The 17,834-nt window shown below is 40.0% G+C and overlaps 1 protein-coding gene across 2 annotated transcripts in view; it reads right to left on the bottom strand.

Annotated features, from left to right (window-relative positions):
* The window catches only part of tlcd3a (TLC domain containing 3A), a 44,275-nt gene extending 31,585 nt beyond the window's left edge, over positions 1 to 12,690 (bottom strand). Inside the window, exon 1 of one of the 2 annotated variants that reach the window (XM_040032441.1) lies at positions 12,322 to 12,690. In XM_040032441.1, coding sequence (XP_039888375.1) covers positions 12,322 to 12,452 — 131 coding nt within the window. In that variant the 5' untranslated portion in view covers positions 12,453 to 12,690. The remainder of the gene's footprint in view (positions 1 to 12,321) is intronic. The other variant, XM_040032440.1, reaches the window with a different exon arrangement.
* Positions 12,691 to 17,834: the final 5,144 nt, after the last annotated feature.

The raw sequence follows: 17,834 nt of genomic DNA, 5'->3' as shown, positions 1-17,834 counted from the left end.
CCTCTTAAATTTTTCCAAGTAGAAATATATGTAAAAAAAACAAAAACGATTTTTAATTTTTTTGTAGTTTATTGCACTTTTTTGCAGTTGATGTAGTTACTATGGACTTAATGCATACATATTATTAAAATATGGGCTATAACAGTTGTATTGATGTATAGCAACTTGAAATGCTCCCAAAAATGCTCCCACTACAGCATGTAAAAAAAATAATATAAGCTCTGGCGGACTTGGTTCTATGGTAGGTCTTAAAGGGTTAAATAAATATCGTCCAATAATCCAGATCTCAATTTCAGTGAAAATAATCGTGATTATCATTTTTGCCATAATCAAGCAGCCCTAGCTGCGAGAGAATTCAACATTAATGAATCAACGTTACGGAAGTGGAGGAAGCGCAGTTTTTGGCTTTCCCCATGTTTCAAAAGTGCTTCATCTCTTTGCTATGACTGTCGCCCGGCATAATTTGCAGATGATAATGGTTGTAGCCGCTGCGATGCTTTTGACCAAAACAGGCGCAGCTTGATGACATCATCAACATGCGCTATCGCGATAGAGCGGTATAGTTAAAATCTCTATCATTGGCCAAATTTATATCGTTTCTATCGCCCACCCCTATGTGCATGTGAAATGTACTTAAGGAAAAAGAACATTTTACTATAATTTTATTTTTTTATTTATTTTTATTTATGGTTTTAATATTATTAAAGTATCCTTCACATCATTGCGATAATTAATAACACTGAAATACTGTTGAACTGCACTTTTATTTGACACCCAGTTGTTGAAATCGTCTCTAACTGGACCTCCTTAAATTGAATATCTTGTGAAGCTACAAGTGGGATAATTACTTAGCCCTTGTAAATAATAGATGAGAGGCTTGAGCGAACTACCAAGGAAAATGATTACATATTTCTTGAGAACTGGGGTACTTAACACTGCACAAATTCTTGGCTATGGACTTTTCATTTTCAATTTTCCAGCAAAGATTAATCACATGTACATATATTAACAGTAATTATATTGAGGTATGGCAAAGATCTAGTCTTTACTAATGCAGTGTTATAGAGTTTACTAAGATTTATTGACTAATTTAATTATTTATCCTTTAAGATATAAGTCAGCTGACTGTTTAACCAAGCTTATTGGTTTCTCATAAACTCCTTCAGTTTCCAAAGGCAAACAAACACTAAAACCATCAAGCCATGGCTGTTCTCCCAGGTGTTACAATAAAGTTTAACATAAAGGCATGCATGAAAAATGGGATTTACAAAGTCTATCTGATTTAGAAGTTAGTAGTTTAAGGCTAACAAGTTGACATCTTAAGATGATATACTGGTTCTGTCCAAAGTATTTCTGTGAGGGGGAAAAAAGCAGTTACTGACAATAATACTCGAATGGTTTAAGGTGGAGTAGTTGACAAAAATATCTTCTGCATTGTGTCCAGCTACAGAATTAAGCTTAGGTTAATACAAACTGTAAGATGAGGGACAAACTGTTGTTACTCTATAAAAGTCCCTGCTAACGCTTTCATAATGGGCCAACAGAAAGTCTGAGATGAGCTCAGTAATTACATAAGGCTAGTTGTTAATATGTTGCTGGATGAATCCTGAACCTCACCAGAACTGTCAGATTTATCCAGACAGCTCCCCAGCAACTTCCAACAGAAGAGTTCGCCCTTATATCAGAAATATATCGATTCTCCTTTTCCTCTCAAAAACACTTTGCTATTTCTGGAGAGAAACGCTGAAACCTGCACTTACACTGTTCCATTAGTTTACTACTAATTTCTAAACCTGATGCTTTGGGTAGATAAGATTTGTTAGTACTGAAATGAACTGGCTGAGTCTTGGTTTATTAATTAGCTCTTTGCCAGTAAGCCATCCACAGAACCTTCTACTCCCATTTGAACATTTGTGCAATAGCAACCTTATGCTAGTCGACTTAGTAATGTATAGGATCAGAAACAGTTCCTCAGAATGAGTCACATCATCAGAAAAGTGTTAACAGAGGTCAAAGTCAAGGGCCTTTTTATCCGTAGACTTCTACAGGACTTTTCTGCATCCACGGGTATCATCTCTGGTTGCCTTTAAAAAGAGTACTTTTCAGAAGCTACGTCATTTTTTTTAAGTGGATGAAGTTGAAAAGGGAAGCAAAAAATGCCATTCGTGCATTTTTTGGGGTCATGATTATGATGATAGCACACCTTTTAACGTGAATTGATAGCGAGTTCCCATAGATCCACCAAGGTATTACACATACAGCCACAAACAGTGTTGGGGAGTAAGGGAATACATGTACCGCCGTTACGTATTTAAAATACAAAATATGAGTAACTGTATTCCGTTACAGTTACCGTTTAAAAAGGTGGTATTCAGAATACAGTTACTTTGTTGAAATAAATGGATTACACTAAGGTACTTTCCTGTTTCATATTGTCGCGGGTCAGGACTGTTTGGGTTTTGTTTGACAGCTACGTTCTGTTGTTCCAGGCGGCAGCGTTACGGTTGCCATGGTTACAGGACGACGCTCTCTCTCTCTCTCTCTGCGACTGTGTGTGTTTCCTGGGTGAGAGAGCGCCTTTTCGTTGTTGTTGTGCTAAGCTAACAGGCAGAATGCTACAAGCATAGCTCTAAAGAATGTAGCATCATGGGCAGTGTAGTCCGTGTTGCAGGGAGAATGGACTGCCATACACGTTATGGGTCTGTGAGCGCGAGGAGGGAGAAAAAGGGGAGTGGAAAGGTACGAGTTGTCATCGAGGAAAAACGGGAGCTGGAAGCATGTAAATATAATAATAACCACTGCAGCCAAGAAGAGTGCCTGACGAGCCCAGTTGTAAGTAAGCTATTAAGACTCGACTGTACACCGTGTTCGTGTTTTCCTCCGAAAACAATAAGTTCCGTTGGAGCAGTCTTTCAACGCCTCTCTCTGTCTCTCGCAAGAAAAGTTGACCCACACAACAAAGTAAAGCTATTTTTCGGCTACAAGCCGACAGGGACCCCGCCGTATTAGTCAGAGGTCCCTTTACTACAGTTCGGAGTTGCGGACCTTCAGTAATAGTAATAAATCACAGCAATAGTACATTCACGTTGTTGTAAAAAGCATGATAATATATTAAGTAATCCAAAGTATTCAGAATACGTTACTGTCATTGAGTAACGTAACGGAATGCGTTACAGAATACATTTTGGGGCATGTATTCTGTATTCTGTAATGGAATACATTTTAAAAGTAACCTTCCCAACACTGGCCACAAAGCACCAAACTCTCTTAGTCTGAGTGAGTAAGTGATTACAGTTTGCACTCAGACATACTCAGGCTAGTTTTAGAAGGTCAAAAGACTGCTTGCTTGCTTTCTTTCATTTTTTTTTTTTTTTTTTAAAAACAGTGCACTCACAAATGGCAGTGCTGAGAAATAGAGTATTTGTGGTTTCCTGCTTGAACCTGCAGTCAGCTCAAACCAAGGTTTACGGCGGGGGACCACAGCAATGATACCGGCATCAGCAAGTGAACAATAGCCATGTGACACGCAAGTACAAAAACCACAGGTCTGAGCTAGGAAAACTTAACAGGCCTTCTTCTCTCTTTCCCCCACAAACTCAATCCCCTCACACCGGCTTTACTGCCTTCTAAGGCTGTATGGTCTCATACTCTGTCACAAGACTCAGTTCATACAGCCAATTCATTGTGTGTCCGCCAATAACCCCCTCTCTCCCCCCTGCAGCTGAAAAGTTGAGTTCGACGGGGTGAGGAGCGTGCAGTGGGGAAAAAGGGGAAGAATTCTTTGTTGCCTTGTTCGGTAATGTTGTCTTTTCTTCCCTACTGTGTCAGGCCAGCGAACAACCTCAGCTTCCCTTTCAGTGTTACCAGGTCTTCGCACTGACTGTTTTGTTACACATGGACTACTTGCTCTTTCGTGTTCCGTCTCGTGCTCTCTCTCTCTCTCTCTCACACACACACACCACACACACACACACACACACACAGTGTCTGACAGCAAGAAGTGGTGTTTTTGTTCCTCTAGTAAATGGGCTACGTAATGTGTAGGTCCATGGGCACTGCAGCAGAGCAAAAGAAAGTGACAGCAGAACCAAAAAAAGCAAACAGGGTAAAGTGCATTTCATGGCAAGAAGGAACTCTCCCACTCTTCCATCAGAACCCCTTGATTGTATAAATGGATGCTGGAATGTCACTGGCTGCGTATATGGGAAATCTTGAGTTTGAGCCAGGAGAGCAGCACATTTCCTGGTGGCTTGACGGTCATTTTGGTCAGCCACTTGATATGCAAACATTTAAGCACTGTGCCAAATCTAGACATTACAGGTATGCACTTGTTCTGATAACATCTCCCCCTCTCTTTCCAAATAAACTCCTAGTGACAACTAGAGCAGGGCGATATGGCCAAAAATATTTATCACGATATATATTTGAAAATTTGCGATAACGATATAACTGACGATATAATTGATGCGAGACAAAATACAACTCCACAACATTACTAGCGCAAAAAGACAACCTTCCATTTATTTTCACTTAAACAAGAAGCTGGTTTTTATGTACATTGAAGCTTTATAAAAATGTAACAGTGCAAATGCAAATTCCTTGCTGAAAGTTTAACCAAAAGGCATTTCCAGTAGAAATGGGCTGACATATCCTGAGCATAACCATGTATAATATCCACTGAAGTTAAAAAGAGGTGCTTTGCAACATTAAACTGCAGTGTGCAGTACGTATTTTTCGGACCATAAGGTGCACGGGATTATAAGGCACATTAAGCGAAACAAAGCAGTCAGATAAATCAAACTTTATTAAACTCATTCTTCTTGCTTCCTCCACTTTTGTACCATTGATTCATTAATGAATGAATTCTGCTCTATTCCCATGTTGTTGCAGTATATTAATGACTAACCTTGTATTGTGGATGGATTATCTCAGTTGTTCTCCTGACTGAAGTTTGGTCCGTTTACAGCATCCTGCCATGCGATTGCATTTGTCTCTGACTATCAGGAACTTTAACGTTAACTTTTATAAGTGGAAAAGTGTGTTCGTCCTCCAGCTTCACTGTTTATGTTATGCTAACATAGCTGTGTCGCTAGCGATCAGATAGCACATCATTATATACCAGCTAGCCCAACTTCAGTAACCCTACAAACGTCACTGCTGTTTAGTTTCCTGTCTTCATTTATGTTGGACGTGATAGCAGAGCTGTACGTTTGAATTTTTCCAGAAATCTCTCAGTCAGAACATGCAATATCATGCTTAGGTAACTAGCAAAACTAGCGAGCTAACTTCCGCTAGCTTCCTGCTAACTTCTAACTCGGTTAAATGTAATACATTTTGTTTTCATGGATGCCTGGAAGTTAAACTTCATAGTTACACCCGGTAAAGCAGCAATGCTCATCGTTTTATTAAAGATGAAAGAATTTAGACAGTTTTTAACTCCCAGTGATGCTGCAGTGTTCGTTTGACCTGAAGCATACGGAGTTTAGGACCCAGATTACTCCCAGATTTAAGAGCATCTTAGTCCGACAAATACGACAATAACGATGGCCGCTTGCATGTTCTGCAAAAAAATGTGCTTTGTCGTGTATCTGACGGACAAACGCCAAACCAGTTCCACATCACTGAAGTTGCACCATTTTTACAAACCAATTCTGGTTCATCTGTTTCACTCAACAATCGGCCATGTGTGTATGAAAACAAAGGCACTGCGCATGCGCGTTTTACTCATATTCTATCGCGATATTTCATTTTCCTATCGTTGCCTAACATTATACCGGTATTACCGTGAACGGTATAATATGGCCCAGCCCTAGTGACAACTATCACACATATTGCAGGGGCAAAATAAGACTTGTTGTTTGGCATTAAATTCCAGTAAACAGCTTGCCACAAGCCTTAGTAACTCAAGTTTGTGTGCTTAATTATATTGTATCCTCCCTTGGAGAAATAAATGGGGGTGCATATGGGTTGTGTTGATTGGCGCAGACTGACTCCAACTGTAATGTGCTGCCTATCTGTCTAAATTCATACATTTGCAAACCTTCACAAATCTATCCAAGAGTGACTCCAGTCTGGACAGGTAAGACCCCAGTTGTGCGGAAACAGGCAACCTGTGTAACCAAAAGTTGCCACCGAGAGGTTGATGGTGCTGCAATCAGTTGCTGAGAGCAAAAATTCAATTCAATAACCAGGCAACCGCTGATTTTTTTCTAGTCTTGAGGTTTTATTATTTGCCAGTTTTTCTCTAGTGTGACTGAGACTTAGGTGAGTTAAAATGCTTCAACTAGAGAAAAAAGTTACATCCTACGGGAACATGTCCATGTGTATATACACCCCATGGGCATGTGCCTTGCAGCACACAACAGGAGTTTTACCTGCACCTTTTCGCACAGGACATATGGGAAAAGTAGCATATTAAAGCTCATGTCTGATTTTAGGTCATAGTCAGCAAATGTTTGATCCATCTCTTTGTCCAGTAATGTCACGAAAAGTTCAGCCCCGCATGTGTTAAATCAGCTAACAGAGATGAGAGGGAAAGCGAGAAGCTGGAGGTAAACAACAGAAGGAACTGGAGTCCCCGCTGAGCTCTAAAATCACCCCGATGCCGAGATGATCATATCTTCCACACTTTTTCCATTAACTTGTATTTACAGTTAAAATAAAGCTAACTGTTTTGTGTTAACACACACACAAATACTTCAGGTGTCCAATTTATGCTACTTGGAAGCCTGTGATACAAAGCATGGTACAGGCAGAAGATGTAGACATTAAAGGCCAGTTTAGTGGTTGAGGGCGAGCAGTGTGACAGCCTGCAGGCACTGTGGCTTGTAAGAACGATGTTTTCCGATAGCTGAGCATTTGTAAATTAGCAGAAGCGTTATTCGGCAGTAGGCTTCGGTATATTTCAGTGCATAGCTAACTCAGCAGTCGGCCCTGACCAGAGCTCAGAAGAGGATTAGCTAGAGTGACAGCTTACAAATGAGCGCTGAACTGAACTGTGCAAATGTGAGCAAGTCACACTGATGCCCCCCCCCAAACACATTTATAATTAATACTAATGAGATCCAAAGTTAAAAACGTTTCTAATGTAATGATTTTATCGTTCATTCACGTGGCTTGTTCAACTCTAATAAAAAATGTAACTTCCTGGGATTTCTCTGTGACTACTTATTGGAGTGAAAGTACTAGAACTGAACTGACGCTGCATAGTTGTGGTTGGCTGATATCAGTAGATAAGCATTATTCTAAGGTGTAATGAATGGGAAACTGATGTAATTAAGGATTGTTTTCTACTCCCCCAATTTTTTATTTTTTATTTTTTAATTTGAAAACTGCGCTATTGTTTTCAAGAAACTAGATGCCATTTAAAAGCTAGACTGTATATGAAAGATGGATGTGGCAACTGAAATGTTTTTGAAGACTCAAGCTAAGCATTTTAAACCAGAGTTATTATAAAAACTAAACCAAAAAGAAGTGAAAAAGCATTTTAATTAAATTAAATGGAGGTAAAAACTAAAGTCACTTTTTAAACCCAGAAGCTAAATCTAGTATTTATAAACAGTCTATGAATACTGTCTAACACAGTGGTCCTCAACCTTTTTTGCACCACGGACCGGTCTTTAAGGTGTCACAGATAAATACAACAAAATAAAATGATACGACCGAGACAAAAACTGTTGTATTTTGTAAATATAATAATAAATGCAAATTCACTGTGTAACTTTTTTAGTGGCGTCCTCCTGAAATGCGCCAACAAAATTGAGTGTAACATTCTCCGCTCTGCCCCTTAATGCTCTCTGGTCGCTATGGTAACAGTCCGTGGCCTGGGGGTTTGGGACCACTGGTCTAACCTATTCTGTTGCATATGCTGCATAAAATAGCACTATCCGGTCTTAAAGTCTGATGTTATTAGTCATGTTTGGACCCAAACTCTGCTGCAGGTCCCAAAGTCAAACGAACAATGCGGCATCACTGAGAGTTGAAAAACTGTCTAAATTCTTCAATCTGTAATAATATGATGGCTGCTTTACCAGGTGCAAAAATTAAGTTACCAGGCATCCATGAAAACATAATTTATTAAATTTAACAGAGTTAGAAGTTAGCAGGGAGTTAGCTCGCTAGTTTCCATCTCAATATAATATACCATGACAGAGATTCCTGAAAAAAATTAAGACGTACAGCCCTGCTAACACTTCCGATATAAATGAAGTCAGGGAAGTAAACAGCAGTGACGTTTGTAGGGTTACTGAAGTTGGGCTAGCTGGTATATAATGATGTGGTACATGATCGCTAGCGACACAGCAATGTTAGCATAACATAAACACAGTGAAGCTAGAGGATGAACGCTAACGTTTTTCCATTCAAAAGTTAAGTTGACGGGTTCCAGATGGTTAGGGACAAAAGAAATCGCATGGCAGGATGTTATAAACAGACCAAACTTCAGTCAGGAGAACAACTGAGATAATCGATCCACAATACGAGGTTAGTCATTAATTTACTGCTGCATGAGCTGGGCTGTAGTTACTACGTATGGTTTTAAAAACGAAGCTTTAAAACGAATAGCGGTAATAAAAACCAAGAGAGGAAGACAGTGATCACTGACTGTTTTTAGGACTTGTTGAGATTAAATAGGACAAGATAAAATCATTTTGACATCTATGATTATTATTCCTTACATTGAGGTAAAAATAATTATTCTTTCACTGATAAATTAGCAAACTGCAGCAAAAAAAGTAGACAAATGCTTAGGAGGACTTGACAGCGCTAGTTGTGGGCTGCCAAGCTACATGTAGTTACATCTCCAGCGAAGTGCATAGTGTAGGTTATGTCGTAGGGTTTCCATGGGTTTGCGTATCTACACCAGTGACTTGAGACAGAAGCATAAATCCTTTGTAAGGCAAAAGTAATGTAACAAATAGTGTAACAAATTATTTTCTTCAGAGAGATGTATTATGTATGGAGAAACCTTTTTTCTAATTGCTGCATAGTGGACAGCTTTCTGTATTGAGCAAAAAGAAACTCATCTCATCGATCAGCGGATATTACAGTCACACTGTAGTTAGGACCATTTTATATATGCTCTGGTCAAAAGCTTACATGCAATCATTATGGGGATGAAATTCATGATAAATTTGAGCTTTTAATGATTTCCTTGAACGCTACTTTTTCCAGGGTGCAATGACTACACAGCATACATCTTTAAGGACTTTAGAAAACAAAAGCTGGGTGCACAAGTCTGAATTAATTTTGGATTTTCTCTAATCCACACAGGGTCATAAGTATACATACATCCCCACATGGTTAAATGTCACCTTAGGAAGGTGCACATCAACCAGATGTTTTTGGTAGGCATCAACAAGATTCTGGTATAATTCTGGCTAAATATTTGATCCCTCTTTTTGGAAGAATTGGGAGTTGATTTAAATTGATTGGTTTCCTGGCACTGACCCGGCTTTTAGGCATAGTCCACAGATTTTCATTAGGGCTGAGGTTTATCTTTGGGAAGGCTATTCTAGCAGCTTCATGTTCACCTGCTTTATCTATCCCAAACCATTTTTGATACACGTTTGGGATCATTGTCCTATTGGAAAACCCAACTGTGTCCAAGTTTCAACCGTCTAGCAGTTGGTTTGAGGTGACATTGAAGAATTTGTAGATAAACCTCCGTCATTATTATTACATGAACCAGTACCACTGGCAGCAAAACAGCCCCAAAGCATGATGCTACCACCGCTACCGTGATTGACAGATGTTAGTGTTCCTAGGCTGGAATGCGTCACCTTTAAGGCCCCAGTACAGGGCTTTGGAGCGTGATGTCACGGGGGTGGGCGTGGACAGGATTTTGGCCTGATGCGCCATTTTCCGGGTCCAAACAAAGCACAAGCGAAAAAGGACCGAAAGCACACACAACAGCCAGGGTTCGTACTTGCTGTGTGGTCGGCTGCAATGTTCGATCGCTGGAATAAGCTTAAAAAGGGTTTGTCTTTTTATTCTTTCCCGACCTGGAAGCAACATGAGGGAGCTTATATGGCGGACCTTACAAAACGAAGCGTCTAGCCTGGATAGCAGCCGTGAGACGAGCTGTTATCCAGTTCGCTTCCATCTCCAGATATCTGTTGGTGTGTCCAGACATTTTCACTCCGGTAAGTTCTATATATGTACATATCGCTCTTTATAGCTTAATAATATTATTGTTGGGGCTCTCGGAGGTTATAGAAATTGCAAACAAACAGAATTGAGTGACTGTGCAGACATATGTGCTATGTAACGATTCGCTAATTATTTCGCACAACTGTAGGGAATCCTGCCTATGAAATGGATCAAACAAATCCAGACTGGGTACCAACGTTACACATGGGGCACTCCGAAATCCGAACGTGAGGGTTAGGGTTAACAAGATAAGTGAAGATATTGGGGTAGGACAGTGGCGGTAAGTTGTCTGGGTCTTTACTCCACTGCCGTATTTCATATAGGTCCACATTTGCGGTGCACTCTATTTTTTTCAAGTACCGCTGCTTCACCTCTGGATGCAATCGGTCTCTATACCATCTGTTTTCTTTTGAGCTGCTTTTAAGCATGTTTCTTGTCGTCGTTGTTCCAACACAGTGTGTTTGTTTTGATTTGTGGACCCGGAAAATGGCGCCGCGCTCCCACAATACATTGCGGCGTGATGTCAACTCCAAAGCCCTATACTTGCCACCACAACATCGTCACACACTCACTTGTTTTTATACGCCCTGATGCAGTATTCTCCTGAACACTAGGTGTCGCATCACATGAGAACTGATATAGGAGAAGAAGTACATTGTTGAGTGTTTTTTCCACAAACTCTCAAGTGTTGACTCTCAAACTGTTCCACCATCTCCCTCTGTATATCTATACGCCTCTGAGCTTCTGTACTGGAATATTAATATGGCAGTAAAAACCAGCACGACTGCAGACTCTTGTCTTTAACCCAGCTGTGGCACCCACAGCACACAGCACCATGTTAAAAAAAAAATAAAAAAATCGAGATGTGCATGACCAGCCATAGCGCCACAGGATGTGATGTCAAATCTGGTGAGTGACACACAGGACAGAGCAAGCATAATGGCGCATTACTCCTCTAAACATACTTGCTGTCATTGTAGCTAAATCTTTATTTAATTTGATCATAAAGTTTTTCTCCAGAAGCCATTTCACTTGCCCGTGACCCTAATACGAATATGCCAAAGAGACTGGATGGATGACATTTGGCTTGTCCATGTGAGTAGCTGCAAACTTTAGTCAAGCTTGAAGGCGTTGATTTTGCGGCAGGGGCTTCATTTTTGCTCAGTACCCTGTCACTTAACAGCGATGTAAAACTCATTTCAGTATAGGACACTGTTGTTCCAGAAGTTTCCAGTTCACGGCAGCCTTGAGCCCTGGTGGTTCCTGGGTTGTCCCTGAACATCCTAGCCAATTTCCTATCAGCTGAGAGTGATAGTTTGGCCTTTCTCACTATTCTGAGTATTGGTCAGTCCAATAAGTACTGTCAAACGAATCTTTTTTTCCTTTGCAAAGGAAAACTGCTAGCTGTAGTGAATAGTGATCATTAACAAATTAACAGACCATGATCTCGTCAATTTAACACTGTAAACCTTCACTTATTAAAAGGTGTAAGTAAATGTATGTATATAATATTTAAACCTGTATGGATACTTTTGTGTGTGTGTGTGGATTGGAGAAAATCCAAAATAGATTCAAAGTTGTGCAACCAATTCTTGTTTTTTAAAGTCCTTAAAGATGTATGCTGTAAAACCATTCCACGTTGGAAAAAGAACTATTCAAAAAAATCGTTAAAAGCCCCATGACAATCATGCCATGATAAGTACATGTAAACTTCGGACCACAATTGAATGCATGTTAGTGCACCTTTTTAAGCACATTATATCATCGATTTTGCAATCATGCAAACAAATAACAAAGCACTTGGCGCATCATGCTTACAAAGACTCTTTTTAAAGCCTGCTGTGGTATTTTCCTACAGGGGACCCATAGTTTGGATTTGCTGTATCTGCAAATCACCGTTACAAATACTCTTCGTGATTATTGAGCCCAATTTGCAGAAAAAGGAGCACAACAAAAATGTAGAAATAAATAGAAAAATATATTTCGCTTAAAATGACCACACTGGCTACTCAACATAAATAAGTTTCCGTCATGTATGAAAAAAATACAGCACACCAAGGAGCTAACGGGATGAGGGAAAATGTCCGTAGCTACAGAGCGGGGAGTAAGCTAGCACCGGGCGCTAGTTAGTGAGTTTGTGTTGTATAAAGTGGTGAGTTTAAGCTGGGTTACCTCTCGCTGACCAGTACCACGTCGGCATCGCTCCAGTGTTTGAACACACACGGTAGGATCTTCCTGAAGGCGAAGAAGAGACCGGGGAAAACTACGGCGCCACACGCTAAAACTTGCAACATCCTGCTCATATTTTCCTCTCTAGCCGCCCGGACACCTGACTCTCTCTCTCCCCTCCGCGAGCTTCGACGGTTTACACGCGGCTGTGAGGCATTTTTCACGCGGCCGGGTTCGGCGTCTTTCACCGGGAACAGTCCACCATCAGCACACACTCGCACATACTCACACACTCACACATACTCCGCCAAGGCTCAGCAGCAGCAGCAGCACCAGTGTTGAGCTAACGGCAAACAGACGTCAACTACCCGTGGAGACTTTCAAAATAAAAGGCGTGACCTGCGTGTTTCCCCTTGCGGAAACGGTAATATCGCAACACAAACCCCACTAGGCTTTTATTTTGAAGGTCATCCTTTTCGCAGCATTTACGGTAAATTTAACAACTTGGAATTTAACAGTGTTTTATTAAAATTGCGGCTTGTGTTTTCAGCTTAACTTAAATATAGATATTAATGCCTTTGCAGCTGTTGTGTATGTGTTATAGCACATAGACGAACTACCTCCTTTAGCGAAAGTAGTCATACAACAAAATCAGTAGTTGCGTAAGCAGGCATTCAATTTTTTGTTTCTCCACTTGGGGGCAGTGCAAGTGTTATATCATCACCAAGTTTGTGTGACGGATGTGTTATGGAGCACTTGTCAGCAGATAGAGCTAAATTATCAGATAAATAAGAGACGTGTGTAGTATTCGCCCTCGGCTGAGCGACTGAGTAAAGCCATGTGTGGCATTTAAATTGTCCTCTGTGCTCAGCAGCTCGTCAGTAATTTGTTGCTGCTGAAAGCAGCCTTCTGCCATTGGAAATAAGGGGTTATGTAAATGATGAAAATCCTTCAACAGCAAATTAAAAGAGGTTAAAGAGCCATGGGGCTTAGAAAGAGAGATAGAGAGAAAACCTTCCGCCAATGAATTAACACCGGTGACTCTGTCTCTGTATCTGTCCACCTCTCATCTGAGGTCATCAGTCTCAGATACTGCTATCAGCTGTCAAGTAAACACTCTCTTTAAAGTCAGTTAACCTGACTTCGCTGAGCTCTGTCAGGTAGTGTCTGATAGCTGCTTGTAGAGAGTCTGGCATTGAGATTTTATCTAATCCTTTATTTCTGTGTGTTTAACTAGTGCAAACAGTGGTGGCGCTTTTTCTTTTTAAATTTGTTATTCAGTCCTGTGAAAAAGCGATTTAAAGATGTGCTTTTCTGTGTTACTGAGCACAGAACAGTAAGTTTTTCCTGTGTGTGTTTTTTTCTATATATATTTTTGCTTTTATTTTGACAATGAGCTCGTCTGTATATGAATAAGGGGATATAATTGGTGTTTTCTTCTAACTCTGGTATTTTTTTTAATCAATTTTGAGCAAAAACCCATTAATGTACTCTCTAATACATATCTTTTTAATATAATATCCTCTATTAAAGTGCCTTTTTCTTTGTTAAAACCTATTTAGTTGAGCAGGTTTTATCATTATTTCCTAATAGTGGGTCCTAATGTTGGCTTCAGGTCAACATGGTAAAGAAATGTGTAATAAATAGAGAAACAGAGCATTGTTTATTGCATATTTGATTACTAGCATGGAGGGTCCGGGAATGAGGGCAGCTTAGGATATCTCAAAAGGAAAAAAAGGAATTCAGTTTGAGCACAAGGTAAAGGGTCATACAGCTTATCTGAATGCAAATATCAGATGGTAGCTGCTTTCCTTATCACTGTCATAGACACATAATATAACCCCCCCCCCCCATAAAATACTAATTTCCATATTTGCCACACCTAAATTCACCGTCCTTGGACATTCCACAAAGTGGATGGAACTGTTAAAAATGTAACCATTTTATTTGCAAGAAAAACAAAGTGCGGGCCATGATTCAATACCCTGCAGAACCACTTTTAGATGATCAAATTCTTGAATATATTGTTTTCTGCATGACTTTTTCTCTCACATTGTTGTGGGGAAATTTGGGTGGTTTCAGTTCACTGAGGTTTGCAAGTATTTGTTTATGCAATACTTGGTCAATGCATCACCTTGACTCTTTTCTTTTTCCTGTTTGGGATCATTGTCCTGTTGCATGAACCAGTTTTAAGCAATCTTTAGCTGTCAGACAGACGGCCTCACATCTGACTCTAGAATACTTTGGTGTACAGAGGTCGATTCAATGACTACAAGGTGCCCAGATCCTGCGGCTCCCTCCACCACCGTGTTTATGCTATGGTGATCATAATCACTGTGGATATGCTGTGTTTGATTGTGATTATGGCCAAACCTCTCCACTTTGGTCTGCACAGGTGACATTGTTCCAGGAGAGGTGTGATTATCTTGCTGCCATCTTCTTTTAAGAGAGAAAAGGCTTTCCCCTGGCAACTCTTTTAAACAAGCCATGCTTGCTCAGTCTTGTTCTAATCGTACTGTCATGAATTATAATATTTAACATGGTAACTGAGGCCACTAGGGTCTGAGGTGTAGCTCTTTGGTTTTTAGCAGTTTCTTAGAGAATTACACGGTCTGACTTTAGGATGAATTTGCTGGGACATCCACTCCTGGGAGGATTGTGACCGTCAAACTGCCCAAACCTTTTATGTGGGTAGTCTCATTAGCTAACGATCTTTAAATCATGTGCATGTGTTTAGCAGCACCTTGATCTCTTAACTCCATTTGGAACAGTAAGACCATGCTTTTACAATCCTGCACAGGTACCTGTGAAATTCTTTTCACATGATTAACTATATTTTCCACATGATCCACACACCAGCTAGTATTGATCAGGCTATAATAGGTGCATTCATTGGCATGAATGTCAATAGAATAGAATTCAGATTAATCTAATTAAACCCTAAAATTAAAACGTGATGGCGTTAGGAGGGACAGAGGAACTCACAAACAAGATGCCAAAGCAACAGTGCTTGAGATGATAGATTAATAATAAAAAATAATCACTATCTGACAGTTATATACAAGTAAGTTATAAGTTATATACAAGTAATCAGTAAAATAGCAGACTTGCTATGAAGTATCAGATAAACAGAAAAATGTCAGAGTTTCTAAAACCCACAAGTTGCATCTTTAAAAAGCTCCACCATGACAACACGCCCGTGATTCCTTATTGTAAATGTGACCATTTTGAGGTGTGTTTCATTTCCTCTGAAAATGTGTAACGATGAATAAAAAGTGAAGAAATCGAAAGTGTAAAGTCTAAAGTGTGCGTGTGGCTGCCGGATGAGTGTTTGATTGTTTCAGAAACAGGCATGACCTTTGTCAGAGACGCTAAAGATCTTTGAAGGGAGTGTAATGTGTAAATCACATCTGTCCTGAAAGGAGCCATAAATGCTATCGGAATTCCACGAAGGGGTAATAGGGCTACGTACAATATATTATTGATCATTTTGAGAATACAGTTGAAATTTCGAGATAAAATTAGAAATATTAGTTTAAGAAAAAAAAAGTCTTGGCAATATTTGTAGATGACTTAGTTAAATCGTACTTCAGTATCAGCTTAGGTAACAGGGAATGGATTTCTCTTGGCCTGGCTTGTGCAAAATAAAGTGGCTGGCGATTGGTTACACCCTCGTGCAGCAATGAGGATGTACGCCGTATCACAAGACACAATAAGACAGCGGATCAACTCATTTCACTAACTCATCTACACGAGGCTATTTTGTAGCAGGTGTAGGAGCTGCGGCAGTTGTTCGACTTGACTATTACAGTACTGTAATAGTATTTTGAGTATAATCTTGAAATTTCAACTTTAATCTCAAAATGAATATTCTTTTTCTTAATGTAGCCCTAAGACTCCATTGTAGCCTTTTCTCTAGAAAACAAGAGAAGAGAAAATCTGGGAGGCAAAGAAAATCTAAAAACTGTTGAAACTTTACCGTGCTGTGTCCTATTTGCTGTCCCGTAAGCGGATAGTAAATAGTTTTATAGGGGTAGTGGTAAATATGTCTTGATCTTATTTCTTAGACCACCGTTATCGCTGAGTGACATCAAAATACTCAGAATTCACTCACAGAATCGGTGGAGTGTACCAGTGCCACATCAGGACAGATGCTGATGTCATTTGAGAGGGGGTGGGTGAAACAGTGTAGATTAGGCCATGTGCAGACTTGTTTTGGAGATCTGGGTGGATTCTGTACAAAATAAATTCCACTCAACAAAGATAAAATCTAATGTCTCCAAAAGCTGATTCTGTTCATCTGGACGCAGCGTTTTGTGGGAGAAACGTTTCGTCACTCATCCAGGTGACTTCTTCAGTCTCAGCTGACTGCAGGTTTCCCCAATCTTATAAACAGTACATTTGCATAATGACTGAAAGCAGCCCACTGAAGGGACAATGGGCTGGGAGGTCAGTTCTTTAATCTTAATTATGCAAATTCTCATGACCATTGATCAACAACCACTGACCAAAACCCACTGATCAAAGGCCACTGATCAATGGCCATGAGTACCATTCACAGAGAGTTGGGGAATGGCTGCAATCACAGCGTTGTAAGATGTCGAAAGATGTACAAGTCTAAGACCAGGCAACAAAGGAAGTTTGACTTGCTTGTTGTACTTCGGAAACCACCGCAAAATACGGAGCATGTCCTCAGTGACCAGAAGAGACAAGGATGCGACACAAAGGATGTGGACAAGTGGGTGAAGAATTTGTCTGAAAAAAATGATACGACCAAGACAAAAACTGTGGTATTTTGTAAATAAAATAATAAACGTGAATTCACTGTGTAACTGTGTAACTTTTTTAGCAGCGTCCTCCTGAAATGCACTAACAACATTGAGAGTAACATCCTCCTCTATGCCCCTTAATGCTCTCTGGTCGCTATGGTAACATGTAAATATTTCTTTCAAAATGAGACACACAACTACAAAACAGGAAAAGACCCAGGGAAACAGAGTTAATGATAAAAATCCTGAAAACCATAAATTTCACACCCGAGCCTCAACTCTTGCGGGGTTGGGGGCAGCTTACTTAGACAACTTAAAAATGTTATTGTCTGGCTTTTTTCAGTGTTTTATTTGTTAAACTATCATAATGTCTTTATTTTTAGTTAGCACATACCTTAACACTTCAAGCTGTTAGGTAATGATAGTTCTATAAGAGCAGATGCATGCTGGTGCAATAAGCTGTACGTTTTACGTCCACTGGATGCATGATCTTAGTCGACTAATCGCAAAAATAATTGGTGACTAGTCGACTATCAAAAATTTGTGGCAGCCCTACTGTTGAGATGCCATTCTTAAGGAAGTTAAACAGGGAAATGCTGATGTATGCCAAATTACACAAGCTGGACTGAAAACCAGTGATAACATGATTGATTTCCTCCTTACAACAGTGAGTGTCTACAGTCATCTGTAAAACACAGTGGAGGCTCTGTCACGGTTTGGGGCTGCGTTTCAGTCACTGGTGTTGGA

This window comes from Simochromis diagramma, unplaced genomic scaffold (genome assembly GCF_900408965.1).
Source record: "Simochromis diagramma unplaced genomic scaffold, fSimDia1.1 OVJJ01000216.1, whole genome shotgun sequence".
Classification (NCBI taxonomy): Eukaryota; Metazoa; Chordata; class Actinopteri; order Cichliformes; family Cichlidae; genus Simochromis; species Simochromis diagramma.
Note: the sequence above shows the minus strand (reverse complement) of the source record. Positions and strands in the feature narration are given on the sequence as shown.